This window comes from Pyrgilauda ruficollis, unplaced genomic scaffold, assembly GCF_017590135.1.
Source record: "Pyrgilauda ruficollis isolate IOZ18807 unplaced genomic scaffold, ASM1759013v1 scaffold40, whole genome shotgun sequence".
NCBI classification, from domain to species: domain Eukaryota; kingdom Metazoa; phylum Chordata; class Aves; order Passeriformes; family Passeridae; genus Pyrgilauda; species Pyrgilauda ruficollis.
Genome location: NW_024525490.1, coordinates 10,214,606 through 10,234,713, shown reverse-complemented (window position 1 = coordinate 10,234,713; position 20,108 = coordinate 10,214,606). Strand labels below are relative to the sequence as shown.

Genomic DNA, 20,108 nt, shown 5'->3' with positions numbered 1-20,108 from the left:
ACATGTGTCTGTGAAAAAAATAATGAACTGTTTTCCCAAACACATTTATAAAGATTGTCTGTGCCTCATGGTGTTGTTAAAGCTCTCACTGTCTCCCACTCCCCTTTGTGATAACTCCTCCCTGCTCCTCCAGCAGGCAGTTCTCTGTGCCCATTTTCCCCACTGCTATCCCTAGCCATGAGCTCTGCCCAAGTCCTGCCTAAGTAGCCCAGCCTAACAACTTCAGATGGCAGAGGTGTCTGCAAGTATTTGCTGAAAATATGGGAAGAGAGGAGCAACAGAAAAATGTTCTGAGGTCAGAAAGGCATTTTGCAGAGAAGAACAGTACCACCAACTCCTGCATGCACTGCTCATCCATAAGGGTGGATTTCATTCCTCCCAGCCCCAGAGACATCGAGTCTTTCTGGCTGCCCCAAAGGCTCATCTGACAGCTTAAGAATAAAGTGCTGATAATTGGTCTATCTACTTTTACATCCATTAATAGCATCAAAGAGTAGGAAACTAACTGTAAAACAGGACATCATTCCATTTTCCTAGTAAAAATACATAATTATGTTATAACACACTTTCAAACTTTGCACTGCCTTTGTAATCTCTGCAGGTTTTTACGCTTGCAAATGACTTTATTGCCACTATCTTCTGAGGCATGTTACACTACACATCTGATAGTTAGATATTGACCACCATATTTTGGCTCTTCATAATCTTCCTGCTAATAGCTGGTCTAGATCTTAATCTGTGTATGGTACTCCTGCAGTTATAAAAATTTCTAAGACCATTAGAAAAGCATGAGATTGTTCAATCTCACACAACTCTACCATTATTCAAGTTTTAAGAGAACAAATTTCAAGCTTTAAACATACTGTTCAGCTTTATGCATGGGTGAAAATGCAACTGTTCTCTAAACCAAAAGTTTTACAAATTTTTTGGAAAGAGGAAAGTCAGAGAATGGTCCCAAGCTTAATTCTGTAGCACAAAAAGACCAATTCCAGTAAATAAACCCCTACGCTTAAAGTTGGAATTTAAATTAGAAAATCAGAGAAGCAACAAAAAAGATGTGTTGCAGTCTCCAGACCTCAAAGCCAAGTGACAGTGGGGAAGATATCAGGAGTCTCAGAAACAATATTATGTATTGTGTGTGACATTTTGCACTCTAGCCCTGTCTGATCTGCTTCAAAAGGTTCTGGCTATTGTGGGAGATGAACAGGGACTAGACAAACCACATTCCACACTTCTACAAGCAGGGAAAGAAAAGGACCTGGGAAACTACACACTGAGATGGTTACGGAACAAATCCTTCTGGAATGTAGTCCCAAGCACGTGAAGGCCAAGAAGGTGGCTGGGAACCACCTGCACAGCCTTACCAAGGGCAAGTCTTGCCTGACTAGTATGGTTTCTGGATGTGCAGGCAAAGAGGCAGCAGCAGATATTGTTTAACTGTAGCACAGCTTCCAACCAAGGCTCTCACAATATCCTTCCAGCCAAATCAGAGAGCTATGGATTGACTGGTGAACTGTGAAGTGGATGGAAAACTGACCTCACCACTTGACTCAAGTGATGGACTAAGGACTGGAGTTTGACTGGTGTAAATTGTTAGACACATAAAAAAGGACTAGAACAAAGATGCATGGGGCAGAAACAAGGCTTTCCTTTGCTCTGCTAGCAGCATGCCAGACCACAAAAAGCTCCACTGAGATCATAGAAAACTTGAAGTAGTTTTTGGCTTTGCATCCAGAATTAAACTCATTAGAAAAAACATACTTGCTTCTAATAGGCTTAAGTACATGTTTAGCTAAGACTGAGCTAATTAAAATCCAGCATAAGTACATCTTCTCTTCAGTAAAGTATTGCCCAGTGAAGAGAGTGAATGTTTTTCATTCTTTTTTTCAGATTCTTTGGCAAAATAGTTACAACTTTGCAAAGAAAATGTTTGACCATTTACCAGAGAAAGACTTCTATACATAAATATACAAATATATAAATTCACACACTTCTGAAGAAGGCGTTATGGATTGACATAGGATCAATTGTGAATTTTTTCGTAACTACTGAAAAAAACAAGAGGTTAAGAACCTCTGGTGAAAAAGACATATAGCTCCCTAAAGGAATGTCTGCCTTTAAACACACATCAAACTTCTTAGAGCTCATCAAAGTTCCTCTTCTTTCAGGCATGAGCATATTCTGTTTATATTCCTAGCCAGGTAACAAAAAATTTTAAAAAGCACCAAAGGAGAAATTAGGTTTTCAAATCAACAGAGTAATATGCTGAAGCCAATAAGTTTGATCTTTTATTTAGCTTGAGCTAAATCTATGTCACGCTGTTGTTGCTCCACAGCTTTCAATTCAAACCTTGATCCAAGCTAATCAATTCAAAGTGAAAGTGAAGTAACTTGGCATCCATCTGAATAACACCATGTAAAAGCACCCACTGGGAGCAGGCTGTGGTGTGCCTCCCACTGGCATCCCAGAATAAGGGCTTAGTTACCTTATCTACTAAAAAAAATCAACAACTCCTCAGATAGATCATTTTGATAACTGGCCTTGACTGAGGAGAATCTATGGACAATCAAGCGAGAATATCAGTGCAAATCTAACAGTGTAGCCACTGCCAGATTTACAGATTTCTGGACTTCTTCTGACATTCGAGGATGATGAATTGACCTCTGTGTGTAAGGAGATTTTGTGGAGTATTTTTGTTCATGACAAGGGCAGTAAGTAACATATTAACTTACAATATCCATAAAAGATCTTCTGGATAGCATTTTTTAGAGCCAAAGGTCATTTTAAACAAACCTAATTCAAGCAATTTGCTCAGCTATCCAACTTCTAACCAAAGCCAGATGTTTTCACTTAAATGGTGATGAATCTGCAGGCACTGACTTTACAATTTACTGATCAATGGCATCAAAATATTATTTTTGTTCCCAGCTAAACTACTGTTTGTAGTTGTTGTGTTACTGTACGCACAGAGCCAGCTATCCTCCAACTTCCACACCCCACAGCACAATGGATGTGGAAGACCCATATTCCAAGCCCCTTCCCTGCCTGATGCAGGATAAGCTGGTTTGAAGGGTTGGTATGCCAGCACCACTTTTGACAGCCATGCTCAAGCACAGGCTTGAAGTGACAGAACCAAATTGCTGCAATCCATTCTGCCTGTAGGAAGAGGCTGCAGGCATCCACCTGCACTTGAGTTTTCCTGCCAAAAGAGAAGTTGAGCAAAACGCATTCCATTCAAACCCAACCACAGCAAAAATAGGAGCATCAACCTAAGGTGACAATGTCATTACAGCTTATTTAATTCAGCCACATAACCTTACAAAAATTCCTAAACCCAACATTTTTTCCCCCTTCAAATTCTGTTTCTGTATTTCAGGATAATTTTGACAATTTAACTCACATTATTTCCTGTTATTTTCCTTACTAACTAAGTGGATGTAGACATGGTTTAATTTCTGAATCCTTCTACAATTCAGATTTCTCCCAGATCCTTTAATTCTAGAAAATGTCTAGAAATTAAAGGAGCAGTACCATATGTACTGACCATTCCAAAATGCACCTCTATTAAGCAGAATTTTCTATTACCTTAAATGTTATATACCATTCAGACAAACAAAAAATAATTGCTAAACCACACATTTAAATGCAGGGTTTAACGGTGACCATGTCATTTGAGCATTGTCAGAAAATTCACTCCTAATCCTTATAAAAATTTTCTAGGGCAAAGAAAGATTAGGTGCACAATAGCACAGATAACTGATGTTATGATGGCAACATGCCTAAAATTCATATCAATATTTGTTGCAGCTTTTTTTTAAGGGAAACTATGCTGGTATATTAGAATTTTTAAGGATATATTTGAAGAGAAGTCAAAATGTAAATGGTACATTTGTTTAAGAATAAAACAACTGCAAACTGGAAAAATGAAATGTCTTCCTAAGTGTTTCAGTGACTTGTAGGAATAGTCATTCCCTAAGACTTTCCTAGCAGTGATCTTTAAAACTTGGTGACAGGAACAGATTAACAAACTTGTTTTATAACTGAATTCAGAGCAACCTTTCTGTGGAAAAGAGCCAGCAGCAGCACAACTGGATTTATTCCCAAACATTCAGTTCCAGTTCCATTCATAGGGGACTGTTTTGCCCTTCCCCAAACATTGTCTGCCTAAAGAGAATGACAACTCCCCTGCTGCCAAATCAGTAATGCCTCTTCCATGGGAGATAACTGAACCTACCTGGGTACACTGGTAAGGTTCAGCGTGTTGCACAAGAACTGGCAGAAACAGCAAACACCAGAAAGTTTTGAGAATCTACATCTATTTAAAATTGCATTTTTGAGTTCCTTTGTAAGGTCCTATTTTATCTGTAAGTGCAGGTCACTGTTATACTATATTTTAAGTAAAATCTGAGCCTGTAGAGAATACAGAATTCCTAGGCATACCATGTACTTTGATATAAACTGATACCAATTTGCTGTGGTAGTGCTCTGGAACACGACAGGCAAGAGCTGGTATTACAGTGCTCAATGACCCAGGGCTTGGCAGAGTTGAAAGAAACGTGGCTATCACTAGCCTGAGCTCATGACACTGGTTAGGATTCACTGCCAGAGCAGAAGTTTTTGCTCACCTCGTAATTCAGCTGAGAACTGTACGAAGTGCACGTGGGTTAAAGGGAGCCAGCTGGGGAGCACTGCTTTGCAAGCATGAGCTTCCTGCTCTGCAGTGCTGTGTGTCACTCCTACCCAAAACTGACAGGACACCAGTGCCTGGTGATATTCCCACCTCAGAGGTGGGAGCAGGGCTGAGGCACTCCAAGGACTGTATCCAGCTGCTTCAGAATGCTTCAGACCTTTCCTCTCTTGTGACACCTGCTGACGATCTCTAATGCAGAACATTCTGACTTTCAAAGACATGACAGAGGCAAAGCATAAAACAAAAATCTGCAGGATTTTATATTCAAGCATAGCTCTATTCCCTGCCTCTGGGATAATGCCCTGTTAATTACATATAATGATCCTTGAAGTATTTAACTGGAACAGACTCACTGGAGTGCCTTCTAGTAGCACACATACATTCTATTTCATATGAATATATATATTCACAAACTTGTGCAGCTCCCAGAAAAATCTTGTCTTAGTAATGCTATGAAACTGCAGCAAAACAAAGAATATGAATACATTCCTTCCTATACATTATTGTATATTTTCTTTTTGCTCCTGAACCCACTTGACTGCAGCATTCCTGAAGCAGATAATGTGGTCTCCTTAAACAAGTGTTTCTTATGCATTAGAAAATCAGGTTGGAAGGATACTTAGGGTAAGTAGGAAGAGAAGATGCAGCTTCACAAGATTCCTTAAGCACAAACATAGAGAGTCATGTGTAAATGTATAACTCTGAACTTCACAAATTTTGAAAATCTGGCTTGTGATCCTCAAACATGAGTATGTTTTCCTTGTTATGTTTTGTGTTTCTTCCCTGAGGATAGGACTTAATTCAAGAAATGAATAACTGCTTCCATAGAGCTATTTGAGTCAGTGTAATTTCCACATGCAGAACATGTCCCATATATCATTTGCAACATTAAAGCTGCAGGACAACATAAACTTGCCTATGGAAAAAAATGCACATACAGACAAGAAGATCTGAAAAAGGATTTCAAATTACTGGTTCAAATACTAAAGTGTGCTTGCATTTGCAGATTCTCTCTCTGCTGAGAGAGAAACTGTCTTGCACAGAGGCTGACAAAAAGAGTGAGATTTGACTGCTCCATCTGGTGGCTCATTAAGCACAATTTTAATGGTTTAAGAATATGTGGCCTTACAGTTTAAAAAGGGCCACCTCTGGAGTTTTTGTTTTCTCTGAGCAACAGAGCAATTCTTAAAACAAATTCTTACAACCTAATTATTTTAATAGCATAGCATAAAAAATGTAGAAATATTTACCTACTTTTAGAACATAAGTATATTAAACTTTGATATAGTCTTATTTTATATTTTTAGATTATTTCTATTTATTAGCTGATTTATGCTATTTAGTTAATAAACTTTATTAAAATCAGCAAAGTTTTACAAATTGTTCCTTTGAATTTATAGCAAGTTACTTTTATATTTGAGCTTACATTTCCAGGGAAAAGGTACCTATGTTCTCACTAAAACAACAAAATTAATAACAAGCCAACCATTAAAACATATACACTACTGACCTGTTACTACAAGAAGTAAATTTCAAAGCTCACATCTTATTCATCAAGTGACTTCTATTTGCGACTGACAACTTCTAAGCAGATCTAGAGTACCCACAGAATTTTAGAGAAAAAAAGAAGTGTGTGCCCTTAAGTCCACAAAAATCTATTCCATGAAAATTCTAAAAAATACTGAGGACTTGGGTTCTTTAGAAAAATAGTAAAATAACATGACAAGTTGCTTTAAATAGAACTTTTTTTCCCAACAATCATTTTGAGAATAGCTAACTAGACTTGAAGCCCATATTGCAGAGGAAAGAATTACAAAATTGAGGACTAGGTTACAAATACTGGAACTTCAAATTCTAGAAATTATTGTGTATCTGTTGCTGCATGTCTGAAAGTATTTTGTCTTGAATTACACATGCCTGAGAGGCAGTCAAGGAATATAAGATAGAGGGAGAGTGACTTTTTACACAGGCGGATAATGGTAGGAAAAGGAGGAATAGTTTCCAACTAGAAGAGATTTAGATCAGATGTTAAAAAGAAATTCCTTACTCAGTGGGTAGTGAGGCACTGGAACAAGTTGCCCAGAGAAACTGTGGATCCTGCAACCCTTGAGGTTCAAGGGCAGGTTGGATGGGATATTGAGCAACCTGCTCTAGTGGGTGGATCCCTGCCCATAGCAGATGATCTTTAAGGCCCCTTCCAACCCAAGCCAGTCTGTGAATAGAACCATTTTACTCATTCCTTTACCACACATAGTTGCCCCAACTAATATCATATATATTAAGCTAGGACCCGATATGCCATCAAAACCTCTGTGCAATGGAATTTAAATACATCCTTAAATTCTCTGCAGACCTGCATTGAAAATTGCAAAATAATCCCATGCTAATTATGGCCCAAATGAACCATACAATACACATTTCTCAACTTGCTCAATGGAACAAGTTAGACTTGGTCCAGTTTGCACGTAAGGTACAAAGACAGTGGTGATAAAGTAAAGAATGCTGATATTTTCTTTTTTAAAATAGAAAAGGTCATGAGAGAGAGGAAGAAAATGCAGGAAGAAATTATTCTAAATATAATGTTTTATTAGCAGTTCCTTCATGGCTTAAAAGAATGTGTAATAAAATATTTAATTTTGAGGGTCTAAAACAATACTGATGTGAGCATGCATTTACTGCACAGCATCACAGTATTTCCAAGACATCCCCTCTCCTACAAAAAAAGGCTGAAGTTGTTTAACAATTCGAAAGCTCTTTAAATACAGTTTTAGCAGTCAGTCAAGGGTATATGCTGAGGAGCTCATGCGTAAGAGAGAGGTATTTTTAAGACATTAGACATGTAAAAATGCAGAGATTTAAAGTGCTGGAATACCTAAAAAAGTAACAAATTCAACTCTTAACATCTACAGCAGCTGGGTATCTACAGAGGTAATGGTGAACTGACTAACAGCATGTTGGACCAGGTCCTGGCTGTCTACTGTGCTTTAGCCAACCAATAATTACTGTTGCATATTACACTTTGCACATGTCGTGCTTGCAGACTTTCTATTCTCACAGCAAACTTACTCAGGAAAGACAAAAATGCCTATCAAACTGAAAACTGAACTGCAAAACTCTGCCCCCTCCTTGTGTGTATCTTCAAGCTGAACCCTTTGAACTAAAACCTTAGAAGAGTCATTTTTTTGGACCAGAAAACAAACATGATAAGTTGTCAGAATCATTATCTTAAGGTCTTAAAAATTGCAGAGTGGGGGTGTAGAAAATGAAAAGAGCAGAAAGGTCCAATGCATACAAATATCACACTGTCCTATCTTTTAGAGGTGGCTCCATCAGTAAAACAAACAAATCAACAAAGTCAAAACAAAACCCTCAAGCACATTTTTAAATGGCCCACAAAACCAAAATAACCAAAAACAAATGGAAAAGACACCAACCCAAAGAATGAAAAAGGTTGTAAGAAAGAGTTTTATATTTATAAGCATAGAAATATACTTAGTATACATATATTAATCACTTTGATACCTGGTAAGAAAGCCAAACAGGCAAATAAAAGGGTAATTTAGCTGATTAGCAGCAAATTAGTATGTAGTGAAAACAGGTATCTAGGCTCGTGGAGGCAACCTGCAGCTATCTATGAGAGAATGCAAGCATGTCAGAGGACACTAGAAAGTAACCTGAAATTCTGCTGGCTGCTGATAAATGGACCAAAAAGGTACTTAGCAATTATACATCCTTGCACTAAATAAAGCATTCTAATTTATTATCATCAAGGCAAGTTGGAGTCTCAATCACGTACTGAAATCTCACAGAATTAGACAATGTGCAATCATAAAAAGAAAATCTGGACTCCACCAAACTTACCATTTAAATGCAAGGCAATAAACCAGCAGACAAATAGATAAGGAACAAGTGACTACAACTTATACCATTGTGTTAGCCAGTGCCAAATGGGTTGTCATTCATACTGTGCCTTTAGAGTAATCCCTGGAACAGCTGTGCCCTGGCCCACTCTCTGTTTACTACTAGGCAGGACACAGGCCAAGAATAAACCCTAACAGGCAGCTTCCATACACTCCTCTCTTGAGGAGCTCCAGAAGGCAATTCATTACTTGGCCAAACCACTCAAAGAACAGCCCTTTCATTTGCTAGTCAGTAAATATCACCAATGGGATGGGCATATTTGAAACCATAGCACATGTTGTGCTTATCATCATGGGAGAAATGGAGATAAGCTCCATCCAGCTTAAGAGATTACAAAGTGTAAATCAGGAGTCCCTGATTTTGAAGCCCCTTGAGCTGATTTTGAAGCTCACATATTGTACAGGAGAAAGAAGGAACAAAGAAACCATCAGAAGAATACAAAAAAACACATGAGCAGATATGGGAAAACAGTTTTCAGAGGGATATTCAAAATGGACAGTACAGGATGAAACCATGCATATTTATTCAAAGAAAGCACAGGCATCTCATAATTATTAACCTTCTTTCTGACACAATCAAGTTTTTCCTAGAGCTGTTTATCATTATACTGATTTTAGAAAACTCATATAGACCAGTCTATCTATTCAAAGCAATGCTTAAAGAAAGAAACTGGAATGGTTCCTGTGTATTACAGTAATTAAGTGTGCTATTGTACACTAAAAATTATATGGAAAGGTATCAGAAAAATATTAGCCAATAATATTCAGTACCTCACAGTATAACCCTATGTTTGGGTTCAATAGCGTGATCAGAAGGAGTACACTAAGAAAAGGACACAGAATGAACATCTTCAGAAAATAACAGAATCAGATGCTTGTTTGTTCTTAGTTAACTCATTAAAATTAAAATCAATAAGAGTGAACATATTATTCTAGAAGCCAATAATTAGTTTACCTTTTTCTTTCAAAAGCTTTCATTTTGCACCCAAAGTGGGACAGATACAGGTGGAAAAATGCGAAGGTTTAGATTTCAGTTCCAAGACCACAACTCATCCTTCAATACACTGTACAGACCATCCAGTTATGCAGCTTTACCAAACTCACTTTGGTTCATCTTTCACATTTCATCTTTTTCTCTGTGTTCTCAGGTCAAAAGAGTACCAGTAAACACTGAGTTCACATAACTTTTATGGTATACAAAAAACACATGCATATAAAAAATACTGAATGGCAGAGGTGCAGGAAAGAATTAACCTCTGGCTATAACACCATGCCATGTATCAAGTTACTGAGTTTTAAGTCCAGTTAACTTCATAGCAGTACTCTGAAAAGTACTGCTCAGCAGCTCAAATTAGGGCAAGCTTTACAAAAGCTTTTCCATTCTCTCTCTTAGACCCTTAAAAAGTGCTCCATGACCCAGAGCTCATGCTCACATTCTCATGCCTGCTACCTGCCATGGCTTCTCTATTGAAAAACTGACTGCTGAATGCTCTTGAGAATTGATCTTTCATGGGGGAAACCTACAGAGCCCCTGGGTTTCTCTACATGTTCAAACACTCTCATAGCTCCTGAAAGTAAAGGTACCCTGATGTCAAACATTAAGTGTTTTTGAACATAAGACTTCAATCCAACCATGCTTCAGTATCTGCCCTCCTGTAATGAAAATAATCATCTTACTACTGGGAAAATTACTATCAGGACAAATTTGTAGGTTTTTCATGAATTAGATGTGCAGAAGAAAAGTAAGTGACAAAGAACAAACAACTAATAAAATCATGAACTTGTGAAAAATCAAGCAACCCAGAAGACAGGGCGTATTAATAGTAATGAAACATAAGGTCTTGCCAGCTGTGAAAGATATGAAAGAAATCTAGACTTCATTATTTGTGACATCATCTTGATAAGTCAAAAGGTGCATTTCTTTTTTCCTTTTCCAAAATCAGATTATTACAGAATTTTTTTTTACTGGAAATGGCTCACAGGCTGACAAAAAAAGAACAAGATACAGATAGGGGTACTGTGAATTTAGCTCCAGATGTTCCCAGCTTAGCTCAGATCCTGCCACAGGAACAGTAGCAACATTTCTAACATAGAGGAATCTCAGTGCAGGCTCTTAAGAAAATTATTTTCATTTTCAGGAATCCTCCATTTCAATTGAGTAAGCAATTATGATTACAGTTTTTCTTAACTTTGCTTATCTACCCTCAGGGTTAACATAGTTTCTGGCAGCAAGCTTCAGCCTTCCCAGCAGTAACTCAGCCTTCCAGGGGAAGAGAGCACTCACTCAACCTCTCTCCCTCTAGCTACTTCTTTCTGTTTTCTTTTTTTCTCCCCCACTTCTTTCCTAAACTATTCAACCACAATCCATCCCACCTTTCCTGATTTATCATGTTTTATAGACCTAGGTGACACTTTGCTCCTTCCTCTGAACTTCCTCCAGCATGCTCACAACTCACAACCTTCTTAAGGTAAACTAGAAAAACGGCTGTATTACGATTTTTGAGGAAAATTCAGCCACATATCTTCCACGACATCCTCATTTATAAGGTTACATATTTCTCTGAAATGCAGGATATCTTGGAAACAATTTAACTTTTTCCACCCACTCATGTTCAGCTCATCTCATTTGTATATGCACATACTTTAAGTAATTTCATATACACAAACCAGATTTTTTACTGTCCCACTCTAATGCAACAAGCACTTATTTACAGCTCCACAAGCACCGTAAATGATTTCAGGTGCTCAAAAAGACTGTATACTGATAGCATTAAATAATGTTAGCAATGAACAAAACTCTGAAATTAGAGCCATTTTAAATTGTATTTCCATTAAAATCTGAATCAGATGTAGGTCTAAATTACTGCACAAGGACTAGAAGATAAATTTGAACTAATTTTTAAAAACCAGCAATCTTCCTAGGAAGGGCATTATATTTTACACTAAGTTAAATCTCAGCCGCACTTTTAAACAAATTCTGCTCCAGTTTTCAAACTCTATGCCCAACTCTCCAAACAAACAGATGTTAAAACATGATCTCAGCCGCACTTTTAAACAAATTCTGCTCCAGTTTTCAAACTATGCCCAACTCTCCAAGCAAACAGATGTTAAAACATGCTAGCAGATGTTACAGTACAATTTGACTTGCCTACACTCCAGACTGAAAATACCTCAGTCAAAAGGTTTAACACCATTTCAACCCAGCCTCCTCTTCTCCACAGCCCTTTCCTGAGTTTTTTTTGGTTCCTTTACAGGCCCTGCTGCACGTGTGTGGTTTCTCTCTTAGCCCCCAAGCTACCTTCTGTGTCAGCAATGCCTACAGAGCTTGGAACAGATCCTTGGGGCAAGGATATAATTTATTCTCTCCTTCCCCTGGGAGCACCCCCAAGCACAAGCACCCAAAGGGACCCTCTCAAAACACCAGAAAAGGATGGAGAAAGGGGCCAGATCCCTTCCTCCTGGAGCTGAGCCAGCACTGACATATTTGTCAGCAAACCACAGCATCCCTTTCTGCTCCTCACCTCCATGTCTTCTCCTCCTGCTCACAACCCCGTCTCACAGCTGGGAATAAACAAAGAAAACACCAAGATCCCTGCCCATTACATTTTCTAACCAGCAATTAATGTCTTAAGAATGAAATCAAATTAAATTGTGTCACCCTGTTCCTCACAGTACCGTGAGAAAGGCATTATGAATGAAACAGTCATGTCTTCACTGAAAGGAAACAGAAAGCCATTTCAGGACTTTGTTTTTCAAAGAAGGTGCCAATTCTATCATGCTCTCCTCACTCCCAAATAAATCCATTAACAAGTACACAGAGTGAGTTTTACTTAGGTTTTCAACATTTTACTAGCAATTTGTGAGTATTAATCGTCATTTCAAGCCTAAAGTGTGTGAACAAATTGCACATGTAGGCAAATATGAACAATGAATGCAAAATGTAAAGTAATTAGTACATTTATTTACATAAAAGTACTGGAGCAGTACCTCCTCCACACTGCTCCAATTTCCAACAATATCTTATCTTCCAGGTTTAAAGGTTGCATGACAAATTCTGAACTATCTCTTGCATCCATCAACGGATATAACAACGTTTATACAACTTCATCTGGAGATAAATCTACTATTTTTACACAAATTCTTATTTTTCAACTTCAAAGAAAATACGTTTCCTCAAACTTATGCCAAATACAATTTGCATTCTTCACTGGATCGCAGTAGACAGAAACTGTTACTTTTAAAGTGAGGTCTGGATTTAATTTTTAATAGTCTGGTTTATGTTATTCTAGCTTGTCTTTGAAGAAAGTATGAAAGCAATTTATGCCTTCTACAAGGATCTCTTTCACCTTGTTAGGACTTCACTGGAAACACAGTCCACCTATTGTTCAACTATTAGAGATTTCAGAAAAAGGGATTCTACAGCCTCTATTAACAATAGAATAAAAATGATTATCAGCATTCTGTAGTGTCCTGTAAAGGGTGTAGATAATTTAATAAGAATTTGAGATGACACTCATCAATTTTTCTTTTTGGACACTGCAAAGAGCTCTGTCTCTAGATTTACTCCAACAAGGAAACAATTTGACACAAATCTTTGGATCTTCCACCAAAGAAGTAAAATCCCAGCAAATTTCAAAAGACATTTATTTTTTGGAAAGAAATCTCCCAGTGCTTGTGCATAATTTTTTTGACAATTTTGAAGAAATACATATTAAATGATGACAGTAAATAGCAGGGGACATACTAGCTAGATTAGGTTGCTTTTTTGGGCTCAGAAGATAAGGTAATCAATATTAATCTGGGAGATTTCTAGGAAATGCAAATGTTAAAAAATAACTCTTGCACAGTATCTGCTTTATATGACATTTTTGGCTATTGATTTTCAATACAGTCTTATACAGTCTTATCCACTCTACCTGTACTGTATCTTTCTCTGGGGCATCATTTGCCTTTAAACATCCCTGTAAGCTGTTTCTCACAGAAACTTCTATTTTATTTGTTCAACAGAGAACTGAAAATAGTACATCTTTATTACTTAGTTGCAGATCATTTCACATTGGCATTCACCAAATGGAAACATTACTTTTAAGATCTTGGGGTTTTTTTATAGGGCCATTCAAAGTTTCTAGCTTCATCTATATTACTTTGGCACCAGGTTTCTGACTGAGCTGACATTTAGATAAGAGAGGATGGATTCCAGACCCTCCTGGGCTTATAAAGTAAAGCGCTATAACTTTGAACCTGTGCAGTATGTCTCCCAAGTTACAAGCAAAGAACTGAAGAAATTCTGGTGAAATTTGGTTTGGAACAATGCTGTTAAATTGCAAAGAATGGGATTATGACCAGGGTTATAATAGCAGCATTTTAAAATTATTTCTATATATATATACATCTTTAAATCCTTGTACTGTAGCATATTTTTTTAAGACTAGTGGGAAATTTCTAAAATATTTTCTTAGGTAATAAAATCTCCTGCCTTTCCATCTATTTTTATTAAATACTCCAGAGTAATTCAAGTACTGATGAAAATATAACTGTAAAAATAATTGGATACTTTACTATCAAAATTGTTTCTGCTTTCTCATTTCTATTCATATTTCCTATCTCTTTTTTTACAGGCTATACACCCCCATCTTCTAAGGCTTTCCATCTACAATCCTTGTTATGGAAAAGCCATATCAAAAATCAGGCAAAAAAATTAATGGCTAAATATCATAGCTATTAAATTAATAAATATACCTCTGTAATTAATGCACTGAATACCCCTCCATATACACACATCCACACACATATACACATATTGATGTTGACAATTAGATACAAAGTCCCAAGGAACGCTCAACAATATAAATCATGTATGTGGAAGTCAGTGGTCAGGCAGGTCCTTAACATACCCCTATCAATAATCTTTATCTAAATACAGTGAGGTAGCACTCTGATATGATACTATCTAAGGTCTCCACTCTGTAAAGGGGGACCCTAAACATGTGCCTAGGAGGTAACCAAGAACACAATCCAGTCATTGAGAACATAAGCCTTTACCAACATTCAAAATTCTCTGGAATTCATAACACTAAATGAAAACAAATCCAAGCCTTAATGTTTTAACAATACACTGGGAAATTGGTCAAAAGCTGAGATCAGTGTCATGAGCCTGAAAGCAGCTACTGAAAGATTTTACTTATGAAAGACTATTACAACACCAACTATATCAATGTAATTCTATCAGTATAGTACCTTTCAGCCTGGACTTGACTTACATAACAACCTTTCAGTTTATAAGAATAACCTACACTGATTATGGGAAATTCTGTCTACTTCATAAGCAACCTCAAAAAGATAAGCATAATGAAAGCAAAAGACAGAGATGAAAAGAAACACTACATTACTGACTTCTACTACCAACAAATGGAGTCAGGGAAAATTACACAAATGCAAATGTCAACTTAAAACATTGCCACAAAATGAGGGAAAGAGATGTATTGTCTCAGAAAGACAGAATAGTTGAGACTGGAAGGGACATCTGTTAAGTCTCCAGTTCAAACACCCTTCCTCAAAAGTTGTGTCAGCAGAGCAGATTGCTCAGGGCCATTTGGGTTTTGAGCATGTCCAAGAATGGAGACTGTACAAATCTCTGTACAAATCAAATACATTCCAGTATTTGACAAAAGTCAGTCAAATAAGCGAGATTTTTTTTAGTGTTTGAGTGGAATCTGGAATAAAGTTTCAGAATATGATCACCTCCTTAGAATATGATCACCACCTTTCAGAATATGATTCCTCCTTAAAAATGAGCAGAAAACCAAGTTTCCATATTTTGAATGGAAAAACTCATGCTTAGAAAGTTAAAACAAGTAGTTATTCAGATGGGATAGGAGAGAAATCTGCTATCTTTGCTATGTACTCCTGAAGCTTTAGGTGATGCTAGGAGACCACAACAGATAAAGACAGACAGACAGGTTAGCATATACGAATCACAGACACATCAGGAAACTAAAAGGCAATGCAGACAAGCCTTTGGCATTTTCAGTATAAATACCAGCAATAAACTTCCAAGGTACAAACACAGATAGTTAAACTAAGGAGCTAAAAGCCAAAGACACAGAAAACTTTCAGCTCACTGTACTGTCACCTAAAGACAAAGCAGGATTCTAAGACTGTTGCTAAATTCTGCCACAGTCTTTTCTGACAATGCTTATTTTATCTGCTTACAGTTCCTAAATTTGATTAACTTCTTCAGCCAGAAGAAAAACTTTGTTTAAAAGCACACAGTGTACTACAGCTACTCCTTGCTGCTGAGTGTTACCATCAACAGATGAAGACAAACCGAAATAGCAGACTTTAAACATACTTCTTAGCTCAAGAGAAAATTCATCTAGACAACAACTTTGTCAATTCTCATTTCTTTTCTACATAACACTCCCTTTGCCCCATATCTGCTTGTCCTTAGTAACAATGAACTCTGGCAGATTTTTGATATTTTATTAAATGTAGTAAAAATTTGCATATCTTATGATGCTTTATAATGGTCTCCTCTGATTGTTACAGAAGTCAGTTTTAATTTCAATCCATCCACAAAAAACCGTTCTACATACAGACAAAAGAATGAAGTAACGACCAAAGGAGTACAGATATAATCAAGAGAGTAGACTAGAACCCTTGAATTCTGTCACTTCCAGGTGAAAGAGGGAAGAGAATGAAAAGGAAACTCATCAGCTGATGCTACCTGTAACCACCTCATCTAATGCAAAAGGAAACATTGTAAAGCACATGTAGTCAGGTATAAGACACTTCTCAGTTGGCAAAAAAAGGAAAGGCAAGGGGAAAAAGTGTATGATTAAAAAGAGGAAAAGAGAGAGAAAAATACAGATTTTTTTTTTTTTCCCCAAATCATGGCCATGTGCAGAATATACAGAAAAGTCCTTACCTTTTTCACTGACACTTTCACTTTCTATCTCCACATCTTCACAGCTAGTATATTCTGGTGTTGATGCCCCTTCTTCCTCTGAGCTACTAACTGACATCTGCCTTTTCTTTCCGCCTCTTTTTGCTCTATGAGGCTTTGGAGGGGATGGCCGCACTGATTCCGACTGGTCAGAGCTAAGGGAATCATTCCTTAGCATGGTCTCCATTTTCTCCCGCTTTGCTTTTCGCATGAGAATAGCAGAGCTAGGATCAAGGCGGCTCTGTTTTATAAAGGAATCGTGGTTCTTGTATTCTACGTGTTCTATAGGAACTGGACTATGCCTGGGAGTTGGTGGGCTATGATTAGTTAATTGTTTAGAAACAGAAATTCTTACATCACCTGTTCTGTCTATAGAGTACGACCTCTGAGTTTCCACAAGAGATTTTCTGTCCTGAGTTCCCTGTAATTGTGAGCGTTTTCCTAATTTATTCTCAGGTACCTCCGCTTCCTCCATTTCTGTGTGTGGCAAAGCTACATCACTGTGTCTTCTCTCGTGTCGTGCTTTAGAAACTTTGGCGTGCATGCGCATCTGCTGCTCCTCAGGGTGTGGTTTTACAGGGTATCTTGCCAGATTGGGGTCACTCTTGTAACGGGTATGATATTCATCTTCCTTCCTTTGTTTGTCATCATCAGGCACTTTGCCTTCCTCAAGTTTCTCTGGCAAGTCTGGGTAATCCTGTGACTTGCCTTTCTCCAGCCTTCTACCTTCATGCCGCTCTTTACGCTCCCTGTCATCTGTTGGTCCTTCTTTTTGAAGTGAGGATTTTGGCACACGCTTACGCTCACTCTTTACACCTTTGCCATTCTGGTCAGAAACCAATACTGCCTTCTTCCTACAACGAAAAGGAGTACAGTAATATGAAGAATTGATTGGAAAATAGAAATATTCACATACAGTTATGGAAAACAAATTCAAAACAAGGGTAAGCAATGGCAAAACAGAAAATACTGAATCCATTACTACAAATTAAATGTATTAATCCTTCCATCTTAATTTTATTTTTCAATAGCAAACAACTTCCAAAGTCCACAAAAACATAAATTATGAATGGTCCAATTAATGAGTAAAATCAAAAAAGAATATTGACATGCATAATTTACCCATGTAAGCAAGAAGACCCAGAGCTGTCTTTGTAGTAACTGCAGCATTATGACAGAGTACTAGAGTATGTTCTCCATTTTAATGGCAGCAGTCATGAGAGTTACAGACTAACCACACAATTCACTTCAAGTGCCCTGACAGCATAGATAAAAATACCACCAAATGGAGTATCTACCACAATAATATCACAGAAAGAAGTAATATAGATATAAAAAAATGCAAAAGATAATATATCCAGAAATAATATTCAAACTAGTTTATCTTTGAAACTTTAAAAGTTTCGGAAGCATGCAAAGGAAAGCAAATTGATTGCTTGAGATAAATTAATGGTATTCCTTTCTCCAGTAATAAAAGAGGATGAAAGTTTATTTCTCTATGCAGACATAAGTACAAAACAATAAATAATGAAGTTGCGTGATTTTTTTTCTCTTTCATATTCTGCAAGCCAATAAGCAAGCCAAATAATCATAAAATTCCCTTATGCTGGATATTTTTATTTCTCTCATCATTCCGACTGCCCTTTCATTTAGCAGTTCACATATGAATCCATTGATTTTGAAGAAGGAGGAACACAGCTATACAGCGTATTTGAGAAGAATCCACACCAGGACAAAGTCACTAGGACTATGTTCTGTGGCACTGAATCTTGCCTTCCACAACTGACACATCTTTGGATTACATATCAAAGACCCTCACAAAGTTGGACATCATCCACATTAAGTTCCCTTCTCTTTTTTTTTTTTTTTCCCCATCTCCTGTTCCTCCAGAATTTTTGGTAATTAATGGGACCTGAGCTTACTATAGATAGTCTTTAATCAGAATGCTTGGAATTCATTTGAAATTCTCAGTGACAAGTAAAGAACACTAATTTTGTATCATGAATATGAACATCTCAGTTTTGGACAGCAAAGCAGAAATCTAAAGTGTTTCCCTGCCCTAGAAGTTACAGCTGCTCCGGGTGCCTTTCCTGCGTTGCGGGACAAAAGTCAACAGAATTATGGGAGAGCATCACTTACACAATACATATATGTAACACTAACCTGAATTTAATACAGTTAAATCCAGACAGATCTCACCCACACAGTAAGTTACTAGCCACTGCTCATCACCCATTTTCAGCTCCAATAGCTAGGGGGAAAAAAACCATCAACCATTCTGGCCAGAATCTGGAGAATCTTCTATGGCAGACTCCTGTTTTGCTGTCACAGGCTCCCTCCTCAACTGCTCTGCCATCTGCCAGCCAGCAGCCAAAGGAACAGCAACTGTTTCATCGCATTAGCCTCTGCTGATTTGCTACTCCTCAACCCATTCATCACACGGAATGCAGCTCAGGAATTACTTCTTTAACTCATTTAAAATAGTTTGCTTCTGGTTGCTTGCTGTTCTACACGAATGTTAACTTCACACATGTAAATGAGGTCTTTTAACTGTATTGTTTCTAACAATAAAACTGGAAATATTATTGATGACAAGATAAAACATAAGGTTATCTGAAAGAATTCCACAGGGTGTTTTCTGATTGCTTAGGTGCGGATTTTTCAGGAGAGTGTTGCTTTAAAAACTCAAGAACGCTAAAGGCTCGCTCTTTGCTTAATAACATTGAAATACCAGTCAAATTTAAAATTTAACAGTAACCTACAATTCTATATTCAAAGCGCACATTAAAATGCATCGAAGTATATAGGAATATCCACAAAATACTTTTTTCCCTCATTTTTGTTGCACAGACCAAAATAGACAATGTATTTGCTAGCAAAAAATTATCCTTCCTTGGTCAGTAAATCAATTTACTTTTTGGTTTGCCACAGTACTAAACATATAGAAGGCCCAGCTGAACTAGCACTTAGCGTTGTAGGCTCTATCTAGACAGAAAGCATTACCTCTCTTTTGGAGGTTCACTTCTAGACCTTGAAGCTTGCTTTTGGTCCGGGCCCATAGCTGGCTGCGACACTTCTGCTCCTTTCCTACGGTCAGGCTGCACACTGGAAGAAGAGATTTCCTGTGATGAGGCAGCTGCTGTACTTAGGGGAGTCTGTGACCTCGATCGCTCTTGAAGTCTTGCTTTCTTTTCTCTGGGTGCATCCGAGCTCGCGCCCGTCGCCGTGTCACTCAGCGTTCCGTCCTGACTGGGCGACGGCTGTGGTCCGCTTCCAAAAAACCACGCTCCAGATTTCGTTAGGATTTCTTGTTGCTTTCGACATAAATTGCATACCCACATAACCTAGTTGAAGACAACAAGAAGAGTCAGTGCAGCTGCCTCCCAGAGCCCGGCATGCATGCTCACTCCCGCCGAGCAGGTACGACCTCTGGCTCTCTGAGCTAGCGAGGCCGGTGCCATGACAGGACCCAGAACATGCTGCTCCACTGGCTAGAGCCAAGCATCCTACAGGCACATGCTATGCGAGCTTCTCCAAAATGTGTTGTCAATAT

The 20,108-nt window shown here is 37.8% G+C and overlaps 1 protein-coding gene across 1 annotated transcript in view; it reads right to left on the bottom strand.

The window, feature by feature from the left end:
* Positions 1 to 19,896, bottom strand: part of LOC121358848 (regulating synaptic membrane exocytosis protein 1-like) — a 160,263-nt gene extending 140,367 nt beyond the window's left edge. Inside the window, exons 1-2 of the mRNA XM_041477334.1 lie at positions 19,559 to 19,896; positions 16,538 to 17,409 (exon numbers count right to left, since the gene is read on the bottom strand). Of these exons, the coding sequence (XP_041333268.1) occupies positions 16,538 to 17,409; positions 19,559 to 19,896 (1,210 nt within the window). The remainder of the gene's footprint in view (positions 1 to 16,537; positions 17,410 to 19,558) is intronic.
* Between the last annotated feature and the right edge of the window lie 212 nt (positions 19,897 to 20,108).